The 23,160-nt window shown below is 48.7% G+C and overlaps 1 protein-coding gene across 1 annotated transcript; it reads right to left on the bottom strand.

Moving 5' to 3' along the window:
• Positions 1 to 8,715: 8,715 nt before the first annotated feature.
• Positions 8,716 to 21,665, bottom strand: WNT5B (Wnt family member 5B; the record flags this gene model as incomplete). Its single annotated transcript, XM_081059585.1, has 4 exons — positions 21,576 to 21,665; positions 20,151 to 20,398; positions 14,614 to 14,906; positions 8,716 to 9,174 (listed from the first exon to the last, which is right to left on the bottom strand). Exons 1-4 carry the CDS (start codon positions 21,650 to 21,652, stop codon positions 8,716 to 8,718), a joined length of 1,077 nt encoding a protein of 358 aa, XP_080915711.1. The 5' UTR covers positions 21,653 to 21,665.
• Between the last annotated feature and the right edge of the window lie 1,495 nt (positions 21,666 to 23,160).

Genomic DNA, 23,160 nt, shown 5'->3' with positions numbered 1-23,160 from the left:
CTAGATCTTCTCACTGCAGAACAGGGAGGTATCTGCTTAGCTTTACAGGAACGCTGCTGCTTCTATGCTAACAAGTCTGGGATCGTCCGAGACAAGATCAAAAAACTACAAGAGGACCTAGTAAAAAGACGCAAAGAACTCTTCGAAAACCCACTCTGGACGGGTCTCAACGGACTTCTCCCCTACCTGCTCCCCACCCTTGGCCCCCTCCTATGCATCCTTCTCTTAATAGCCTTCGGGCCATGGGCTTTTAGGCGCATTACTGACCTCATTAAAAACCAAATCGATGCTGTTTTGGCCAAACCAATCCAAATCCATTATCAGCGGCTAGCAACAGGGGACGGCCTCGAAGAAGGCTATCTTGGCTTCCTCCCCACGGGGACGACATAATACTAAGGGTATGTCTACTCCCCCCACGAGTTGGGGAGGGGTATGGGCACCGAGGTGAGTGCAAAGCAAAGCATTTGCAAGGAAAGGGCTCGACTCACAACGGTCGGCTCCCTTTAACTTTCCTGAGAACATACCTGGTTTGCATAGAGGTTGGTATCAAAAAATCTCTACCTCTCCTCCACAAAAGATACCCAAAACCATCCAATAACGAGCTCTGCTCGTTGGAGGAACCAGGCCTCTGTTCCCTCACTCGGTCAAGGCCCACCTCCTTAAAACAAACAAAAAGGGAGGAGATGTCGGAAGCCATAGAAATCCCCAGGCCTTGCCTAGGCAGAACTTCCTGGTCACAAAACCCAAAGCCCGCGCGCGCCAAACCCAGAGCCCGCGCGCGCCAAACCCAGAGCCCGCGCGCGCCAAACCCAGAGCCTGCCCATTTCCTTGTACCTCATATGGCATCGCCCTGTCCTAGCCTATCAGCCCGCGACAAGTACCTCGCCACCCTATGACATAGCATATCCCACCCCCATCTGACATAGCTATATATATAACCCGCCATCGTAATAAAATTTTGAGGCTTGATCAGATCCCTGTCTTGCCTCCATTCTTCGCGTCTCCTGTCTCCCCTTTTTTTTCATCCTCAACAGGTTTCTTCCCCTCGTCCCACGTTGCATTGTCCTGCCGGTCGGGACAGGGGTGGACGTCATCGACCCAGGGTACCGTGTGACCTCCGGTTCCCACTCTTGCTCTCCCACCAGCCTAATTCCATTTTTTCCCATTGCTCCCAGTTCCTACAGGTCCATGGAGGGGCAAGCAATTAGAAACCTGCCCCCCATCCCCCGAATCTTTGAAGACAGAATATTTTTTTCTTTTTAAGCACCAGGTTAAGCTGGGGCAGTCCATCCTCATCCCTCTTATCTCTTGGGCCCTGACATCTAAAACCTTGCCATAGTTCATCTTTGTAGCTCATTCCTTTCCGGCCAAGAGTCCATCTTACCGTCTCCTGCCAGCTGCCTTGGTGCTTTCTCCAAGGGCCATCATGAAGTCCTAGCCTGAGGACTTCAGTTCTTGTGCTGGGTTACCTACGTCTCCAAGAACGAATGAAAATTTTCACTCCTTTGTGTAAAAGGAACCCACCGTGAGGCAGCTCTCTAATCCACACTGAATGTGAGAGCATGAGCTGCCCAGTCGGTTCCAGGGTCCTAGGCACGTCATGCAGCAGGCTCAGCACTCTACCAGATTTCTCTCTGCTTCAACACATTCTCTCTCTGCTTCACTTTGTACATTATTTTCTGTCATTAGCCCTGTACGCATTGTCCTTTTACTTTAGACTGGGGATTGCCAAGTTCCCTCTCATTCAAAATTCATGGTGGCAAGGTGGGGGAGATCATTGTACACACCTTGAGACTTAGAAGGGAACAGGCACCTCTTATTTCAGGTGACTAGATCCTGTAATTACCCAGAAATCCACTGAGAACGAGCTCTGGAGTCAGCATCAATTATCAACTGTGTAAGTCGAACAACATTACTCAACCTCTCTGAGTCTTAATTTTCCCATCTGTAACATGTGGAGAATAACACTTACCTTTCAGAGGTACTGAGAAAATTATATAGTAAAATATATGCAAAGCAGGTTGTATACAGTAAGCACGTGACAAATGGTAACTAATTATCCCTACCTCCAAAATGATAACCTTTAAACATGTACAGCTTCACCTGCCTGGAAACTATGTAGGAGCAGGAAATAAGCCCTGGTTAAACACATACTTAGAGTGCAGCCACTTCCCCAGGCCATGCTCCACTGTCATCACTGAGGTCTCGATGGCCCAGCCGAGCAGGACTTGGCATTCCCCTCATGGTTTCCTTAGCTGCACTACCTTCCACACTCATTCTTTAAGTAAAAAACACTGACCTAACTCTTCCCGAATTAATTCAAATGAAAAATCTAAAAGTCCGCTGCTGTCCAGATTCTGTTTCTGCCATCAATCCATAAGGACCCCACTGCCCAACTTTTGAACTATGGTGTGAGCCACAGGCATTAGGCTAAAATTGATAAAACAGCGACACCGTGTGGCCAGACCGACCTGCAGCTCAGCCCAGGTGGGTGCCGCGTGAGCCCAGGCTCGGTGGCAGCAGGTCCAGTTAGAAAACATAAATGAGGAAGGCGACATAGCACCTTACAAGTGTGAGTGGAATTACATCCTACTTTACAAATGTGTCCTGCCTGTGCAGAGCCTAAGGTTTGGAGGCTGGATAGCTTGTGCTCTCAAATGAGAAAGGACAGAAGGCAGCTAGCCATAGGCCGCCTGTGGTTTCCAATGTTTGCGGCATTGCTCCCAGGAGCTGCAGGAGACTTACAGAAAAATCTTAGCAATCGTTACCCGGCTCAGATATTTCTTGGCCTGTACTTCAGATAGTTCTCAGACCATGAAGAACTAGGAAAAGCATGAAGGAAGCAATTAATACTGTAGTTATACTCTCGAAGGGAAGATAGCTTTAAGTCACTAATAGGAATCATTGGCCCTTCAAGTAGAGGTCGGTAGAAAAGAATTACTAGCTCTGTAGAATGGCACGTCAGCCAGGGTCCTGGGTCGCTGGTCCCTGGGTCTAGCCTCGTCATCTGCTTAGTAACTTGACTGCCTTAACGCTACCAGACAGTCGAATTTCTCTCATCCCTGAAGTTATTTGGGGAACACGAGCCTTCCTCTTCACCTGGTGGGCTCAGGTTTTTGCCTCTTGGAGAAAAGTTTCAACTTGTCCTGTAAGTATGCATTTTCACCGAGAAAGGACTCCTCAGCAGCTTTTCCAGGGTAAATACTCAGGGGGTCTCCCTGTACCCCAAGCTGGATGACGAGTTCTCGGATCTAACCCATCAGCACAGAAGCTGATGAGGACAGAACAGCTTCTCCCGCCTCGAGGAATCCCTAAACCCTCCACGTCATGGACTTGCAACATAAGGTGATGGGATGGTGCAGGGAGCCCTGGCCCAGGAGCACCTCCCCAGGAATGTGGAACAAGGATCAAGAGGCATTCTGAGTCACTTCCCATGGCTGGAATTGCAGCCTGTTAACTCAGAAGCTCTCGGCCACCATGTTTCCCACCATGAGGGTGGAGGGAGCTGGTCTGCAGAAACACAGAGAGGGGAAGCTGACCACAGGGGAGTGAGAGGAGGGAGGGAGAGTGAGCCAGAGGTGTCTGGGTCAGCTCCTGAAGACTCTCCTGAACCCGTATAATACCACCCTCCTTTGAAGCTGGCTCAGTCCGATTCTGTTACTTGCATCTTGGAGAGAACAGAATACACAGTGCTCTGGGTAGTTAATCTCCTTATCCTTCAGTTTCCTCATCTGTTCAGTGAGAATCATTCATTCATTCATTCATTCATTCAGCAAATATTTATTGAATGCTTCTTTTGTGCTATGCACTGCTTTAGGTTCTGGGAGACATAGCTGGGGACAAAAGAGATTTTTAAAAAATTCCTTCCTTTATGAAATTTCTCTTTCACTAAAGGTCTCTGGAAATAAAGCAAATATATGAGAGAAGACAGAAACTGCAAATCAGGTACCAGGCAAAGGGCTGGTTGGCCCAATAGACAGAGCAGAAGCCCCAATGCATGGAAAATGTACGAAAGGGCCAGGGCCACTTGAAACAATATCGTCCTTTTGGCTTTAAAATAAAGTTGGGTTCAGTCTTTCTACAGTGACTTTTTACAGCTTGGCGCAACTGCCAAAGGCCTCTTCTGATATCTTAGTAGGCCCCACACTTAGGCAAACTCTCATGACACTGCAGTTTCCTACCTGCTTTGGCCATGGGCAGCTTTCAGTTAACAAGGAGCAGTATGTAGGTAATACACATAAGTGAAAAATTAAATCACAGATAATCTTAAAATATAATTTTAGCAACCCCTCTCGCACTAGTTATTTACCAAAACTACCTAGGAAGCCTGAGTTAACTGATTTGGTTCTATCTTCTGTCGCTGCCTCTGGTAGAGCTGCGCATGATCAGAGTGAAGACCAAAAGGCAGGCAGCCGTGGGGAGAAAGCAAAGAATGTGGACAGTCTGCACGATGAACGCCCAAAGTCTCACACAACCTAGAAGAGTAACTATGGGGCTCAGCCTGCCATATTGTCTGACCCCCAACCCTGGGCTCAAACCTTCTTACTTTGGGCAAATTTCCCATAGTTCTTACGTAAACTCAGGAATGATAGCACCTTTTACTTCCTTTATATATTGTCTTAGTATAAATACAAAGCAAAGATTCTCATATAATAGAAGACTAACAATAACACAGCTCTCACGGCTCAGGTGCCCTTCTCAGCTCCGCAGTATTCCTTCCAGAGAGATGAAGCTTGTCATCACTAGGGTAGCAGAGGGCAGGGATTTCCCAGACAGACAGACAATCCATGTTCCGCCGTGTCTCAGCCAGAAATGGTAACTTATTTAAAATTTTTTACATATTCCATGCCCCAAGTGCCTCTCCATTTCCCCTCCAAAGTCAATGAAAAACATTCCTCCTTGTGTTCGTGGGTGTGCATGAGTGTGTGCACACCCCCACCCCACGTGCACACACACATACCAAAATAAATGTATCCAGTGTCCGTGGAGACTGGCAATGCGTCAGAACCTGTTTTAAGATGGAAATGCCTAGTTTCCCCCACCTTTTCGGGATGGTGTGTAGCTCTTTGTCCAAGAAACAGGCTTCTTTCTTGATAAACTACTGCAGCCGTAAGATCTGTCTCGTGGAGCAATCTCAACCATAGATGCCTTGCTAGTTCCTGCAACCCCAGGGGATGACAAAGCTTAAAGAAGATAATAATGGTTTAAGCTAGGAAGCAGGGCAGAATTTCAGAAGCAATAACCACTGTGGAGTTTTAATACAAGTAGCAAGTTTTGTTTTTCACCTCAAATAATGGAGAGGGGACGAGCACTGAATGAGTTCCCCATGTCAGGACTTGGCTTCCATCAGAGTGCCCCCATGAACGGAGGCCGGCCCTGATCTCTAATCTAGCTGTCACTGCCTCCCCACCCTCCCATCTATTTGTAACTGGTGGCGGTCAGGCACACCTGTCTCCAGTAGGCCTTATTATACTCCTAATGGACCTTGGGCTCCCCCACCAGCCCCAGGCAGAGGACGGAGCGGGGCATCTGGGGCACATCGATTCTGCTCCGTGCCGTACGCTCTTCCCCTCTCATCAGAAAGGCTCCCTGGGACGGCTAGGACTGTTTGGTCCAGGCATCACGTCCCATGCAACGACCTTTCAATTAGACAGCATGTTAATAATATACATTTCAGGACTAGGGAACCCTGCATGGGGTGGCGAGAGCCACCCGCTGGGAATCAGGACATGGCTGCCTGTCTCCTTGTGGATCTTGTGCTAACACTAATGACAATAGGTCCAGAGGAGTCTCTGGACCACAGCATGCAGTCTCAGGTCCTTGTTAAAGAAAGGTGCACACAGTAGTCCCAGCTCCATCCCATCCCAACCGAATACAAATTTCTGGTGCTAAATGCCTAGCACTCTGCATTTTTGCAACGCACTAAGGTTTGGGACCTGCTCAAGATTTGGAAGCCCTTATCTGAAAACCCAGGAGCTGGGGATCTGTCACGTTCTCTTCCTGCTCTAACATTCTATGTTTTGGGGCAGACACTTGTTTTTTTTTTTAGGTTGGTCTCCATATTCTCCAGCCACATTCCTGCAAGCATCACTGCCAATTCATCGGATTTAACAAGCATGTGACAATAAGTGTAACTTCATCCCAACCTATTTCTAAAATGAAATATTTCCTACCCCTGGTTGTCAGTGGCTGCAACAATCACATTGGTATTTGAACACATGACTTGCTCCCCACATCAGAAAGAAAACATTCGATATTTACTTTATCCCTTGCATGACTCTGCAGGAAGACCTCCACACAACAGGAATGGCCCCTCCTCCTTCATGAACGTGTCACTTTCTGGGATTGTGGACCAGTCACCCTCAACTAATTTCCTGTAGTTTTTGAGGATGAATTGGATTTCAGCTTTTTTAGTCTGAGCACCTGATACAAGGAAACTCTCCACGCTCTCGACACCAACGTTTCAAAACCCTTATCACTGTTGACCTGTGTGACAGTTAGTTTATTTGGTTAAATACCAACTAATGAAGCCAGGGAAATGGTTTTGATCTTTCATAGGCCAACTGACTTCCATCACTTTCTTTCATGGGCCACTCATCTTGAAAATATCAAGGGGTGGCTGGTTAGCTCAGTTGGTTAGAGCAGGTGCTGATAACACCAAGGTTGATGGTTCGATCCCCGCATGGGCCGCTGTGAGCTGTGCTGTCCTTACCACAAAAAAAAAGAAAGGGAAGGAAGGGAGGGAGGGAGGGAGAGAGAGAGAGTGAGAGAGAGAGAGAGAGAGAGAGAGAGAGAGAGAGAGAGAAAGAGAGAGAGAGAGAAAGGAAGGAAGGAAGGAAGGAAGGAAGGAAGGAAGGAAGGAAGGAAGGAAGGAAGGAAGGAAGGAAGAAAGAAAGAAAGACAAAGTCGACCAAAGGAGTCTGAGTAACAGTGTGAAGGACAGTTATAGGTAAAATAACCCCTATGGCTGATGTTCTTTGATGTCGTCAGAAGGTTCCTCTTTAGATACTAAGGATACATGGCCATGGGTACCCTCAGAAAGATTCTCTTTCAGATTGTTTTGTAGTATCATTTGCTCATTATAACCTAAAGTTAATTGCATAATTCTGTTATTTCCCCAGAAGTAAACTTTTCTAGAATAAAACTGGTGTCTTTATGGGTTACTAGCTCATCTGCAAGCTGGTCACTCCAGTGCCCCGTGAATCACTGTCTCCCAGGAAGTCCTTCCTCCTTTTCTGGGCTATAGCATCTCCCTTCCCAGATCCCTGAGCGCTGCCTTATTCCCTCTTCTGGCCCCAGCTACCGCAGCCAAAGCTGGAACTGGCAATGCAGGGGAGCGGCAGAGAGCATTCCACAGCCTGTGCTTTGCCAAAGATCCGGTACATAACTCACGGTAACTTGGCAGGCTGTCCACGGAGGAAGAAGAGAAAGGGGAAGGTAAATGCGATGTTTCAACTTAAATCTCTGATTTTTTTAATTCAGAATAGTAATAGTAATAGCTACCATTTATTGAGCATTTGTGTGAGCCCTTGGGGACAGCATTTCAATGCATTACCTATTTCATTCTCCTAACATTCTCCCGTCCCTGTCTCTAATCACCAAACTAGAACTCTGAAAAGTCTCAGTTTTCCCTAACCTCTTCCATATGAGTATGTACCATATAGCAGGGTTCTAAGGATTGGGGCAAAAATAAGAGGAGACTCAGGAAAGATAATCATGTGTCCAAATAAGGAAAGGGAGAGAAACTTCAGTGAAGGGTATTTAATGTCAGAGAGAAACTGTACATCTGGGGCAGAGATGAAGAGACCACGCCAGGCCAGGCGAGCCTGACCTAGCTCCGCTTCCTGTCGTTCGTGAGGCCTCCCTGGATGGAGGAGGTGACAGCAGCAGCATCACGAGCTTCCTCTCCCATGTGGGAGCACAGTGCAATGTTCTCTCAGTCTGGTTATGCACCCAGCTTTCTGCAGCTCAGGCACAAATAGTCAGTTTGTATCTTTCCTGACGTGGCAGGCCAAATGACCCCCTTTCCTCCTGGTGTGGGAACTTGTGGCAGGAGCTAGTGAACTCTGGAGGAAGAGTAATTGTCACTGGCAAGACAGGCCCGGGAGTCTGGGGTGGGGCGGGTCCCATTGTAGTCACCGGGCAGAGATGACATCGGACCTCTCCTCATTCCTGTCACGTGGATTCTGCAAGTATGCACACCAATGAAAAGGCAGGAAAGCACTGGCCCTGGCACAGAACCGATCAATATTCCGGGCAAGACCCTGAAGATGCAGAGGTTTAAGCTGAGTTCCAGCCCCCTTCCACAGGGCCTTTTCCCCCAAAGGCTGGGGTTACGGGGCAGTCACCTACCCAGCAAAGACTCCAGCCTTCCAGACAAAGTCATTTTCTCCATCTAACCACCACCTCTCTCAAGGTCATGGTGGATAGACAGCGAATATTCCCAAGTCCCTACATCCTGAGAGTCCCCGCCAAATGGAGGGAAAGAAAGACCTTTGCTCCGTCCACTGGAAGTTGAGAACCAGCAAAGTCCATCCTCAAAGATCTCCGGCATCTCTTAAATAAGCTTTTCCTTTCCGTTTTCTTCTCTTAATTATTTATCATCCATCCATTCATTTATACAAATATAAAATATATTTATATAGATTTATATAATATAAACTTCTGTGAGGCAGAGTGGAGGAGAGTGCCGGGGGGTGGGGTGGGGTGCCCCAGCTATTTACAGACGTACTGGTCGACGACCTCCGTGCACTTCTTGCACTTGACGAAGCAGCACCAGTGGAACTTGCAGTGGCAGCGTTCCACCTGGACGCTCTTGAACTGGTCGTAGCCACGGCCGCAGCACATGAGCTCGCAGCCGTCCATGCCCTCCGAGGTCTTGTTGCAGAGGCGGCCCTGGGTGCCCAGGGAGCCCGTGGTCTCGTTGCGCAGGCAGTAGTCAGGGCTGGGGTCCACGTACACCAGGTCCTCGGGGGTGGGCGGGTTGAAGCGGCTGTTGACCAGCTCCAGCTTGCCTCTGCGGCTGATGCGCACGGCGGCCGCACTGTCATACTTCTCCTTCAGCTGGTCCCCCACCTTGCGGAACTCGGCCAGCTGGAGCCAGCAGGTCTTGAGGCTGCAGGACCCAGAGACGCCATGGCACTTGCAGGCTACATCTGCCGTCTTATACACAGCCTGGGAGGGTGGGGAGAAAGCAGGGAATGAGAAGGTGCATCCCAGATGAAAGGTGTCCCGAGGGTGGCCAGAGCAGCCAGAGGCCAAGTACAGAGAGAGGCTCATGGGGGAGGGGTGGGCTGTTTTTCAAATGTAGGCAAAGATCTTTCCAGGGTCCAAAGTTGCTCAGACTGAAAACAGATAAAAGGAGGGGCCGGCCCGGTGGGGCAGGCGGTTAGAGCTCCGTGCTCCTAACTCCGAAGGCTGCGGGTTCAATTCCCACATGGGCCAGTGGGCTCTCAACAAAAAAATAAATTAAAAAAAAACGTATAAAAAAAAAATAAAAGATAAAATATCTTTAAAAAAAAAAAAAAGAAAACAGACAAAAGGAGCACTTACAAAGAAAAATGCTGGGGCGGCTGGCTAGCTCCATGTCTGGTCAACTACAGGAGGGCAGGCATGTGGGGTGCGCCCTTTCTACTGTATCCACTTCTTATCACTCGAAATTTGTTACAGTAAATGTGTCATCTTTACCATCAGGAAAAAATGATATTTCTATCCTGATCAAAGTCTCAAGCAAACAAATAAAAACCAGCACAATGTGTCCAGCTTTCACAAGATGTGGAGCAGAAGTCAGAAAAAAGAACCCAGTCACATGACAAGCTTGTAACAGAAACTGCAGGCATGGCCCCGTTAGCCCAAGCTCTCCTGCCCCTGCCAGATCCCCCAAGAATTAAAAGGTCCCCTTATCTGTATTACTATTGGGTCATTAACTCCATGGAGTCATCAGAAGCTCACTGTAAACGACATCATATCTGTGAACAAGACCACTCCCCTCCCCCTCCCCCACCCCTGGGAGAGGCCACGAATGTGGAGGCCATGCAGTGGAGGAGCAGGTCAGTGGGCCCCCCTCTGGGGGTGATTCATTTGAAAACAAATCCTCCCCAGAAGTCACTGAACCACAACATGTGGAGTGGATTTGAACTTGGGTTATCCCAAATCAAAATGTAAAAAACAAGAGTAGACCAGAAAGCTGCTTACAAAGTGCTTTTCAATGAAAGCATATTGATGCATTGTGTCAAATAACCCTGGCAGCAGGCCCAGAAGTGCAGATGGCAGGATAAAAATGCAAGCACGCTGCAGAACATTTTCTTATGCCACAGCTATTGTCACCAAGTGAGTACAGACTCATTTTTCAAGGGTTTTTCTCAGATTTCTTTTCAAGAGTCCCCAGATTGTGTCTTTATTCAGCATTGTGCAGAGACCACTGCAGGTGCAAGAAACAGCTTAACCATCATCAGCTCACGTTACTGCTGTCAAAACGCTTCCTGATTCTTTTTCCTGGTATGGAATTATTCCCGCTATTTTATGGTGGAAAACTTGAGGCTCTAGAGAGCCTGAATACTGCTCAGGGCCACCCAGAAGGGACTCAGAATGTCCAGCACTTCTGCACTCCAGTCTTGGGGCTTAAAAACAGCTTAGGGTGGAGAAGGAAAAACAGCTTAGGGTGGAGAAGGAAGTGAGGCTCCTCCCTGAGGTGAAAGGCACCGGCCCTCGGCTGGCAGCTCCAGACCCAAGGCGACACCCCATTCCAAAAGGCACTTCAAAGACAGAGCCTGCAATTATCCTTCTGGCACAAATCCCCAGTCTGGGCTGGAGCCTGACATTCCTCTGGAAATGGTCCTCGGTGTAGATGGGGGTCACCTGGCGCTGCCAGAAACAGGAAGCATTAAGGGCTGAAAACTGTGTACCTGCCCCTGCGGGACTAAGGGAACAGGATAAGCATCTCCACTGGGAGCAAACACTTAGGGAGATTTGGGGGGGAAGAGTCAAAGCAAGACCTCACAGAGTAAGGAGAAAAATTCGGTAAAACAAATCCTGGAGGAAGCGTGTCACTGACCCTCACTATTTAGACATTCATTCCATCCTTCCTCTAGGAAGAAAGACTGTAGAGGTAATGTAGACATAATATGTTAAAATATTTTATTATCGATAATATATATATGTATGTATGTATGTATGTATGTATGTATGTATGTTCCACTTGTAGGAGAATTGGGAGATCCCAATTTGGGGCCTTTCCTGCTAACAGAAAAAACAATAAATTTTTTTTTTTTTTTTTTTAGTTTTACATCTTGCCCGTGAAAATCCCTCTCTAAGTCCTTCTTCCACTTCTGCCTAATGGTGTGACTGAGTTTGGTAACTGACAGGAATGTCACAAAGATTAGGCAGCTTTTATCTGGAAAATGCTTAGGAGCCTCTGAGTGACAAGGCAGTATCAACCCACTGTTCTGGCCATCAATATCTAAAAATGGAGTTCCTGGAGACTCTGAAAGGCCAAAAGAAATTTCTAGTAAAGTATGCCCAAGATTTACTCTGTGGTCAAGAGGTCACATCCCAGTTACTCTGTTAAAAAAAAAAAAATCTGGTTGTCAAATCTTAGTCCAGGGAATTTTTTTTTATTATTAAATTTATTGGGGTGACAATTGTTAGTAAATTTACATAGATTTCAGGTGTACAATTCTGTATTACATCATCTATAAATCCCATTGTGTGATCACCACCCAGAGTCAGTTCTCCTTCCATCACCATATATTTGATCCCCTTTACCCTCACCCCCCACCCCCCACCCCCTTACCCTCTGGTAACCACTAAACTATTGTCTGTGTCTATGAGTTGTTGTTTCTCATTTGTTTGTCTTGTTCTTTTGTTGTTTTGGGTTTATATACCACATATCAGTGAAATCACAGGGTTCTCTGCGTTTTCTGTCGGACTCATTTCACTTAGCATCATACTCAGTCCAGGGAATTTTTAATCCCTGGCACCACTTCATCCTTCCTGAGAAACTTTTTGTGTAGGTGTGAAGAGGTGGGAGGTGAATACCTCTGGCTTGAGATGGTGACTGATGGCCTAGGCCTGCTCCTTGGAGAGGGGATACAAAACAGAGGGACAAGAATTCCTCGTGTGGAGCAGACAGGCAAAGGGAGAGATAAAGGGATGTGGAAGAGGTGTGGGGCTGGAGGAAGGGGCCAAAGATAGGGAGACAGACAGGGGATTGCAAGAAACAGGGCAGATGGAAGGGAAGGTCCTGCCAAGATAAGGGCCCAGTACAAACAAACAAACAATTAAGGGCAATAAAACGAGGAGCCAGCAGAAGTGGGGTCAAGACTGAGACTGAAAGGGGCCCAGATTAGGATGAATGCCTAGTCACCTCAGCATATGTTGCAATGCCCCAAGGACAGCTCAGAGCACAGACAGGAAATAGCCTTCCATGAATGTGACCTCTCACTAGGAAGCAATATAAAAACTTTAGTCTGCATATTCACATGCGCCCAGCCAGGAAGAGTTGCTGCAAAGAAGTCTACGCTGTGAGCCCTGTGACGCTGAAGCTGAACCTATTTGCACTGTGAGCCCTGTGCTGTGGTCCTGGGGCACCTACAGCCCATGACAGGAGGCAGAGTAAGCCACACCCCAGGTAAAGCACAAATGCTCCACTGCAGAGCAACGCAGGGAGACTACATCTATGGGAGATGGGAACGATTCAAGGAGTTGGTAGTATGTGAACTGGGACCCTGAAAAATGAATGCAGTTTGGGCATTCGGGAGATAAAGTGAAGATCTTAACCTTTTTCACCAAGTTCTCTCCCTTCCTCATGGTTAGACAGCAGAAGACTGGCTAGCGGACTGCTGAAGAGAGGGGCTGCTGGAGACTGGGGCGGCCCCACGGACCTAAGACCATTCTGGTCTGTCTTCCCCAGTTTACACCGTAACAACCACAGTTCAGAGCACCAACCAGAACCCGTCTCACCACCACGAGTTATTACCACCCTACACACACCCACACGTGGCTAAAAAACAACTAGCCTCGGGTTATGTGATATATACGGGCGACACATGTAAAACACATTTCTAGTCCCATTGATTTGCTATGCACGCCTATAAAACATGACTTAATTTTAAAACATTGATATACAAACACATTTTTCGAAATATATCCATATCCTGTTACCGAATCACCAATGAACCAACATTAAATTTCTGGATTTATTTCCTTTCAAGAAACCGCTGTTCTCATTTTTTAATTAGTTTGTCTTTGCTCTCACTGAAGTACCCTGCCTGGGCCCCCCGAGCCAGCTGACGTGACATAGAGCTGAGTGTGGACAACACTCCCAGAAAGAAGTCTGTGAGAGGCCTGTGGTCCTCTGGCCTCTGTCAGGACAGGGTCCCCCCAGCAGGCACTCCCACCTCAGACGTGTCCACCGGGAGACCGGGATACATGTCCACACTGCCCTTCACACTGCAGACGCTGCACGACCCCGTTTCCTGGGGCAGACGCCTCAGAGGGCAGCAAAGGACAGAGGAGTCCAGAGCACGTGCTCAGAGGTGGGTCTTCGTGAGAAGGCACAGGCAGAGCCGTGGACACTCCCCAGCGCACCACGGAAAACACTATTGCCCAGGTACGCTCTGCACGGACAATACAGCAAGCTCACCTCAAGACCTCCATTTTAGTTTCTACTGAAATGAGGCTCACAGAGAGCATCCCACCGTGTTTCCCCAAAAGTAAGCTGGACAACCAGTTCTAACGCGTCTTTTGGAACAAACATTAATATAAGACCTGGTCTTATTTTACTGTAAGGCCTGGTCTTATATAATACAACATAATATGATATAACATAACATAACATAATATAACACAATATAATACCAGGTCTAATATAAGACCCAGTCTTATATCATATCATATCGTATCGTATCATATCATATATCATATCATATCGGGTCTTATATTAATTTTTGCTCCAAAAGACGCATTAGAGCTGATTGTCCAGCTAGGTCTTATTTTCGGGAAAACACGGTATCTTATGTGAGCCCGGTGAGGCTGTCTCCTTGAGCCATCAAGGGATGGCTGTCCTTCACATTCCACATGTGTTAAGGCTCCTAGCACAGAACTGTGTTTACCATTAGACCTAAATGAGCTGCTGGACTGGGTTTCTGCACACATATGTATGACGATAGTTCTGAAGACAGCTCCACTTTTCCCTGAGCTTTTAAGAAATCATAAACCATAGATGAAGCCTAACAGCCTCATTTCCAATCACCCTATCTGTTCAAATTACAAAGAAGGGGCAGTCAAGACAAGAACTCTACTGGAATTCTGATCCTAAGACCGCACCCAAATGCTACAGGAAGAGATGTCCTATGGAGAAATAAACAGGGCTAAAGAAATGACAAGTGCATGTGCCCGATGGGAAATGGGACTTTTTGAAAGGTATTAGTCCAATAATGTGGGCATCTCGGTCAGTAGTCATAGGTAAGAATCTCCCAAATCAGGCCAGCCCCCTTCCTGGATGGCCAGACCACCAGGCTACGGCTCAGAGCTCAGCCCAGAGCAGCCCAGGTGGTCTGCGGTGTGTGTGGAGGGTTGGGGGCCAGGTGGGTGGCGGAGGGAGGTCCAGCTTACCCTTCGACCCGCCTCGTTGTTCTGCAGGTTCATGAGTACCCGGCCCTGCTCTTCCGATCCCTTGGCAAAGTTCTTCTCCCGTTCTCGGGCGTCCACAAACTCTTTAGCAAAGCGGTAGCCGTACTCCACATTGTCCCCACAGCCACCCCACAGCCAGTCCCTGGGAAGGTCCTTGGGCCGTGCTGTCCGGCTGCAGCCACACGTGGAGAGCTCGCCCTCCCGGCAAGCCCGGCTGATGGCGTTCACCACCCCGGCTGCGCTGACTGCGTGGGTGAAGGCCGTCTCACGGCTCCCTGCAAGAGAAGGAAGAAGGATGGTGAGGGAGGTCGGATCTCCAGTGGAAGCTGTCCTTCCCCTCTGCCTCCCCTGGACCCAACCAGTGCCTTGGCTGTAACACTCCAGGAAGGGAAGCAGTGTCAGGACAGAGCACCTCCCTTCCCATGGCTCTAGTGGTTTCAAACTTCTCTCCATCAGGAGCTGAAGTCACCTCCTCTGCCCTGTGAACGAACCAACTGAATGACTCCCTCCAGCCCTGAGCTACACAGACATGCCAGTAGGTTCCTCGGAGGCAGCTCTAAATGAAGGGGAGAGCAGGTATTAAGGAATTTAGGGAACATGTCAGACGGATAGAATGGGACTGACTAGAAACCATGGGACCTCACAAAAACCTCTCTTCCACAGGTGCCAGTTTTTCACCACCCTATGAGCCACACCTCTGTCTTTTGATTGCTGCCATTATCTAGCTAGACAGTGTCAGAAGCCAGGAGTGGAGAGTTACTATGCCCAGAATCATCCGAGTTATCTCCCTGTCTCTGACAGGGTCCACACGGCCTCCTGACACCAGGGCACTGGGAACCGCCTCTCTGGGCCATTCAGCAGGGTCTCTCCAAATGTCTAGATTATTTCTAGTAGAAAACCTGAACTGTATTCCTCTTTATTGCTGTAGTGAGCCACTTAAAACTCACATGATGTATGCTCTACTGACATAAAAATGTTTATAAAAAGTAATACTCAGTCATCAGGGCAATGCAAATCAAAATCACAGAGACGCCACTTCACATCCATAAGGATGACTATAATAAAAAAGATAACTAATAACAAGTTGGTGAGGATATAGAAAAACTGGAACCCTCACGTAGTGCTGCAGGGAACATTAAATGGTACAGCTGCTTTGGAAAACAGTCTGGCATCTCCTCAAAAGGTTAAACGTAGAGTTACCATATGATCCAGCAATTCCACTCCTAAGAATATATCCAAGATGAATGAAAACATGTCTATATGAAAACTTATACATGAATGTTCACTGCAGCATTATTCATCATAGCTAAAAGATGGAAACAACTCATACTGTCCATCAGCAGGTGAATGGGTAAAGAAAAGGTGTCATTTTCCGTACAACGGAATGTTATACAGCCATAGAAAGTACTAAAGTACAGGTACATGCTACCGTGTTTCCCCAAAAATAAGACCGGGTCTTATGTTAAGTTTTGTTTCAAAAGACACATTAGGGCTTATGTTCAGGTCATCCTGAAAAATCATGCTAGGGCTTATTTTCTGGTTAGGTCTTATTTTCGGGGAAACACGGTACAACATGGATGAACCTTGAAATTGTTACGTTAAGTGAACCACTTAGCCACATATTGTATGATCCCATTTATATGAAATGTCCATAATACGAAAACTCATAAAGACAGAAAGATTAGTGGTGACCTAGGGTTTGGGTAGGAGAGTGGAGGAATGAAGACCACTAATGGGTATGTAGTTTCCTTACAGGATTATAAAAGTGTTCTGGAATTAGATAGTGGTGCTGGTTGCACAATCTTGTGAATATACACTGAACTATATACTCCTAAATGGTAAACTGTATGGTACACAAATCGTATTTCAATAAAGGTGTTGTAAGAAATAATAAAAAATCCTCGCATGGACTCAGGTATGGAAGGAAGGGAGGGTTCTCAGCAGGACACAGATTCAGGCCTGACCCCAGCTGTTAAACCAGGCAGCTTCTCCTGTCCTCACTGTCTCCTGTCCTACATCACTATGGTCCGAAGTAGAGACCCCACACTTCTGTCTTGGCACATGGAGAGGGAAGCAGCTTGCAATCAGTAATAGGTTAGAGTGATCTCCCACCTTACCCTACTTTTCGATCTTCTAGGCATGACACAGCAACGTTAGTAACCAGACCATACTGCGCAGGTCAGTTTTTCTCAGTTAAGTGGGGGTCAGCTTCTGGTCAGTTGTGGAGTAGGAGCAGTCCAAGAGAAACCCAGATGATACAGGAAGTCCTGCTCATGATTTAGCCATCAGACGTCTGAGTCAGTGCTGAACACAGCCAGAGACCAGGGGAGTCTGACTGAGTGTGAACTCCCAGGATGGGCAGGCAGGCAGAGGCTCTCAGGGAGGAGTCGGCCCGAAGTCTTCCTAAAATCGGGCTTCGGCCCGCTGACCTGACTTCCTGGGGCAGGAAGGAGCCTCTGAAGCTGCAGCCTCCATCCACATTCCATCCACTGTGGGCAGTGGATTCCTTTTACAGCATTCCTCAGAGAAGCGGGGTGGGTTCTCAAGGCAACCAATTCCATCTTTTTCTAATGACGCTAATCACCACAACGTTCTTTCTTGTGTTAAGCTTAAATAAACCCTCCTGTAACTTCTGCCTGCTGGAGATAGATCGTCTAACCCTTTTTCCATCTGACAGCCCTTCGGTATTTGAAAATAACTAATATGCCTTCCATGTTTCCTTTTCCAAGCTACATATCTCTGGTTTCTGCTTTCATTCTTTAGCAAACGTGCTTACGAGAGCTGAAATCACCCCTCTCAGAAGTGCCTTTTAAAATAGTGTACCTGCAGCTGAGCATTATTAGCTCTGATGGTCCTCACCTATCAGCACAGTTGGGGACCCCAATCTGTCCTGGGGTGAATTAGCTGTCTCTTGCAATCACTCTGCCTCTTTTGGGGGCAGAGGGGCAACATCAGGCCCTGAGTGCAGATAGCTCTGCCTTCATGGGGCAGCATTTGCGTCTCTGGTCAGCCTGGTAAAGACAGACTACCAGTGCTACTCTCAGCAAGCAGGAGGTAACTTGGGTTTCAGAATGGTAAGCAATGAGGAGGAGGGAAAGGGTCTCTACATACAAAACAATTCAGAGTGGAAACTCAAACCATCTCAAGGGTAAAGGCAAATAAACCAGCATCCATGGAGCTAACAGAGAGACCTTGCTGTAGTAGGACAATGGGCGAGAGGAGGACAATATCCTGCCCTCGCTGTGCCAGCTACCAAGTAGGTGTCTCCACGCTTTTCTGGGCGGAGGCTGGGCGAAGCGTCTATGGTTCCCTCGGAGCTGCTCTGCTGCCCTCTGGCGGCGGACTTCTGCAGCTGCTTGGAAAAAGGAAGGACTCTTGGAAGACACACGAGAGCCGAGAGCCGGGAGAGGACTCACCAGGAGCTCTCAGGGCCCAGGGGCAGGAATGGAAGAGAGCTTCCCAGGTAGCATAAGCCTGCAGGGAAGCTACAAAAAGGAACGGTGAAAATAAGGAAACAGGAGGGGTCCATTGGTAACAGAACAGAGTCTGCTTTCACAAGTCATTCTATCATGCAGACCTGTACCCAGCAGAGTTTCTGTTCCCGACTACCCTTTGCTTTCTAAAGGAAAGCCTCACTTTTTGGCCTGCACGCAACAAAATGACACATGGAAAGGATCTAGCCAACGGCAGGCGTACACTAGGTTATTCCCCTGATATGATTAGGGGGTGCCTCTCTCTTCACCTAGTGTCATCACCAGAAATCCAGGGCAGGGGTTGCTGCTGAGCAAGACTTTTAACAGGAAGAAGGCACAGATACTGAGTTATTTGAGAAGAATTGATAAATTATGAAGCAATGGCCGGCCCGGTGGCTCAGCCGGTTAGAGCTCCATGCTCCTAATGCCGAAGGCTGCCGGTGCAATTCCCACATGGGCCAGTGGGCTCTCAACCCAAGGCTGCCAGTTCAACTCCTCGAGTCCCGCAAGGGATGGTGGGCTGTGCCCCGCCCCCTGCAACTAAGACTGAACACAGCACCTTGAGCTGAGCTCCCGGATGGCTCAGTTGGTTGGAGCGCGTCCTCTCAACCACAAGGTTGCCAGTTCGATTCCCCGACTCCTGCAAGGGATGGTGGGCTGCGCCCCCTGCAACTAGCAACGGCAACTGGACCTGGAGCTGAGCTGCGCCCTCCACAACTAAGACTGAAAGGACAACAACTTGACTTGGAAAAAAGTCCTGGAAGTACACACTGTTCCCCAATAAAGTCCTGTTTCCATTCCGCAAAAATCTTTAAAAAGAAATTATGAAGAAATCCCACCTAACCCCCAAGTCCAGCCTTTTGGGAAAGTTGTCCAGTAAGATTGTCATGGGAACACATGAGCACTCCTTTTATGGACCTTGAGTTGATACAGAAGGAAAGAAGGAAGAAGGAAGGAATGAAGGAAGGAAAGAAGGAAGGAAGGAAGGAAGGAAGGAAGGAAGGAAGGAAGGAAGGAAGGAAGGAAAGAAGGAAAGAAGGAAGGAAGGAAGAAAAAGCAAGGTTCAAAGCGTACTTTCCCTTGGTCCTTACTTGTCAATATGCGGGTGGCAGAGGACAGAGGTCAGGAGAGGGAGGGGACTTCCGAGTATCCATTACAGAGCAGCCCGGAATCTCAACTCCCTAACTCCCCTGCTGCTAAAATCGTTCCTTGGGAAAGTCCCAGCCTCTGGTAACTGCAGTGTCTCCTTTGGAGGGAGGCTGCTCTGGGAGAACAGAGCCAGGGAACACAGTGCTCTAACACCTTCCTTTTATGGCCCTGGGGATAAGACTCAGTAGGATAGGGCCGGATTTCTCAATTTCTTGCCAGGGAGAGGAGAATTGCATTTCAAAAGAACCTCAAACAATTAGACCCCAGATCACACCTCCATCTAAGCAATAGGGCAGCCAAAGAATCCTAGACCAGGAGTGGGAGAGGAGAGAGAACAGGAATCTGGGAAAAGGTGGCCCTCTCATCTTTCTTCTTCAGTCTGCCCCTCCCCCCATTTTCACACACACACCCTTTCAAAAGAAAAAGCCAGGAGTGGATCTGGGTCAGGTTAATGGCAGCTATCGTCATTTGGCCCAAAGTTCCTCTCTCAGGGTCCAAGTGGAAGAGAAAAAACGCCTATAGACGTTCAGGGCAAGGCTCTGAAAGGAGGCCCTGGGACTGAGACAACGGGCACTGGTGGTGGGTCGGTTTCCTCATTCACTGAAACTCAACTCAGATGCTCTGACCCCTTCCCCGAGTGAGTCACACGCTGGCTGCCCAGGACAGGGTGAAGCTGGAGGCAGAGGGCTAGCTGAGCACTGGGCTGTCACCAGGCTGTGAGGCTAACACATCCTCTGAGACTGCCTCCTGCGTGGGGCTCCCTCTCTCCTGCGTGCCTGGAGAGAACCCACTTAGACACTCAGGTGGGCTCTCCCTGTGCCGTCCTGAGAGAGCGCACTTGCACCCAGGCCAGGTGAACAGTTCCTTTAGCTGAGCCGAGTCTTGGCGGCCGCTTACCTATCTGCATGACCCTGCCAAAGACAGATGTGTTGTCCACGGTGCTGCAGTTCCACCGCCTCTGCCGGAACTGGTACTGGCACTCCTTGATGCCTGTCTTGGCTCCCTCCCCTATGTAGGCCATGTGCTCCTGGTACAGCTGGCACAGCTTTCTCTGGCCAGGGGAGAGCCCAGGAAGCTGGCTGCACACAGGCTGGGCACCGATGATGAACATCTCAGGTCTCTGCACCGGGTTCATAGCTAACGACCTAGAGCAGCGATCCAGAAAGGGGAAAGGCCAAGGAGTGAGCATACGCCTGTGTGCGGCAGCACTTCATTCATTCAACACATTGACTGAGAGCTTTCTGTGTCCAAGGCCCTGCACTAAGGACCTGGGGAGGAAAACTGGGGAAACGGAGCCACAAACACAGATGGCAGGTAAGATGTCAAATGCCTAAGACAGACTTGAACTTCTGGATCCAGATAATCAGATAGGGAAAGAGTTCTTACAGGTGCGGAGAAGCTTTTATGAGGAGATGGCCAGAGGATGAGCTGGGTCTTGAAGGAGACGGGGTGGGAAGAGAAGGCAGCAGAGCAGACGGGTTATCCATTTGAGGCAGGGGGCAAGAAGGGCCAAACCTCCATAGGAGAGCGCGTGACTTACTCACTGGGCCCAAGTGCAGGGTATGTGATGAAAAGCAATAAATTCCCTTAAAGAGAACTCCCCTTATGCCTTTAAAATCGAATCCAATTTACATATGTCACAACATATTCTAAACGTTTTTACTTCCGTATCTGAGCCATACATCCTCTATCCCACGGTTTATCAGTTCAGGAGCTCTCTCTTTTGCCCATTATCCACAGATATAATAAAGTGTTAATGAGAAGGCTGTACATTTGCCATCTGAGTAAAAATGTGAGCAGGGCACAGACGGTGCAAAACAGGTGGTGAGCGCCTGCCATTTCCATGCTGACTTGGCAATGACAGTCATCTTAAAAACACAAAAAGAAAGCCACACATGGTCCTGCAAATCCCTCATCTGGTCTTCAGACTTACAAAATAGGAATTCTACTCTCCTTGCCCCAACCAGCAAAAAAAAAAAAAAAAAAAAAAAAAAAAAAAAAATCAATATTCTCATCGATCCAATAGCAACAAAAGAGATATTTCTCACCACCCATGGGGATGGAGGAAGGGCCAGGAAAAGGAGAATATAAACAGGATCAGAGAAAAAGCCAAATGAACTAATCCTTTATACTCGTGGAACCTTACTTCTGGGGGCTCAAGAAAAAAAAAAAAGGACCATCCTAGTTTTCCTGGGATAAAAGAGGAAGAGGGAGGGGATTGCTCTGAATAAAGGAATGATCACGACACATGGTGACCTTCTCCACATTTCAATTACCAAAGGAGACGTAGGTTGTAGAGTAGGACTTCAGCCCCTCACTCACCACCAGGAGCTGGCTTCTGCTGGAAGCTGAGCCCAGCTGGAGAACAGCGCAGCGGTGAGCAGCAGCAGGCCAGGCATGGTCGGCCACAGCCCTCCCCAGTGCCCTGGGAAGACCCCAGGGACTGCCGGCTTCCAAAACTGGGCTCCCTGAGAAAACAGAAATTAAGGGAGAATCAACGTGGAAATGTAACCGACAGTGGGGGACAGGCGGCAGGGGAGTGAGCTCTGGATGGATCTATGTCTCTTTCTGCTCCCCAGAGAAATTCAGCCTCTTTCCAACCATCGTCTCCCAGGCTCATCTTCTCACCACAAGACTGCCCTGCGCTCTCTTACTCCCAACTCTGAAGACCCTACCAGGGACCTAATTCCAAAGGAAACATTGAGCTGAGAAACTGGAAGAGAGAAACGAAAACACACCATTTCATGAACAGAAGGCTCCCTGCAGCATTTAGGAAGGTGCTTTGGCTGTTGCAACGCACACCTGCCCTCCTTCTAGAAATGAGGACCACCCATGGCCCTTCCCTCTAACTCTTACTCCAGCCAGAGATGGATCCCTCTTACCACTCTCTTTTGCGGGGCTACTAAACAATTGGTGAGCTGGACTGACCTCCAGCTAAACAGGAGTCCTCCTTCCCACTCTAGTCAAGTTTTCCAAATCTCAACCGCTGTTCACCAGGAATAACAGCAGGGAGAAGGGTGAGCACTTTTCTCTCAAGGCAACTTCTCTGAGAAATGTAAAAGCCCCACAGCCAAACACGGGTCCCTAAAGCTCTGTTGGCTGGCACAGTGCCTTCCTAGTGGCCCTCATCCCCTCCACTGTGTTCAGGGGCCCTGCCTGGAAGCGCAACCAGGGCCCCGTGTCCCAGCGGCACAGACAGCAGCAGTGAGGGCACTGCCAGATCCTGCTCCCTAACCCATGCCTCGAACAGCTGTGCCAAGGACGAGTCTTCCAGAAGCAATCACCCTTCTCTTGTAGCACGGAGAGGCCCCCCACACCATTGCCTCACGCTTTTCGTAACTACCGCCTGCGCCTGTATGCCCTAGGAACACCTTTCCTGCAGCCCTTGAAAACATAGGGAAAACCCTGCGTCTGGATCCTGGAGCAAGTCTATATATAACACAGCACGCCCTCCGCTGACCACTGCATTTCTCCCTTAGCTTCCATTGAGGGCGTGACCCCGCAGCCCCAGTGAACCTTCTTCCCACGACCGACCGCTTAACACCCCCAGCCTCACACACGCACACGCAGCTCGCTGGCGCGCCCACCCCCATCTCACCGCGCTGCCCCCGCAGCTCCGGGTCGCCGGGCTCTCCGGGTGGGGGCGGCACGTGCTTTGGGCCATCAGCCTGGCAGATTTTTATCCTGGACCACCAAGAGAGGAAGGTGGCCTGAACAGGATCCAGGGAAGCTGGGCCACCGCCTGTCCCCACCCCCTTTTGGTTTTTCTTCTTGAGGTCTTGGCTGGGGCGGGGGCACCAACCGGCAGGTGTGTGGGGCCGGCAGGGGGCAGATCAAAGAGGAAACTTGCTCCTTCCCTTTGTCATGCAGTCAGCTCGGAAATGATCCGGTCTCTGGCCCCGTGGAC

This window comes from Rhinolophus hipposideros (genome assembly GCF_964194185.1).
Source record: "Rhinolophus hipposideros genome assembly, chromosome: 9".
Taxonomy (NCBI): Eukaryota; Metazoa; Chordata; class Mammalia; order Chiroptera; family Rhinolophidae; genus Rhinolophus; species Rhinolophus hipposideros.
The sequence above is the reverse complement of the archived record's forward strand: the minus strand, read 5'-3'. Positions and strand labels throughout refer to the sequence as shown.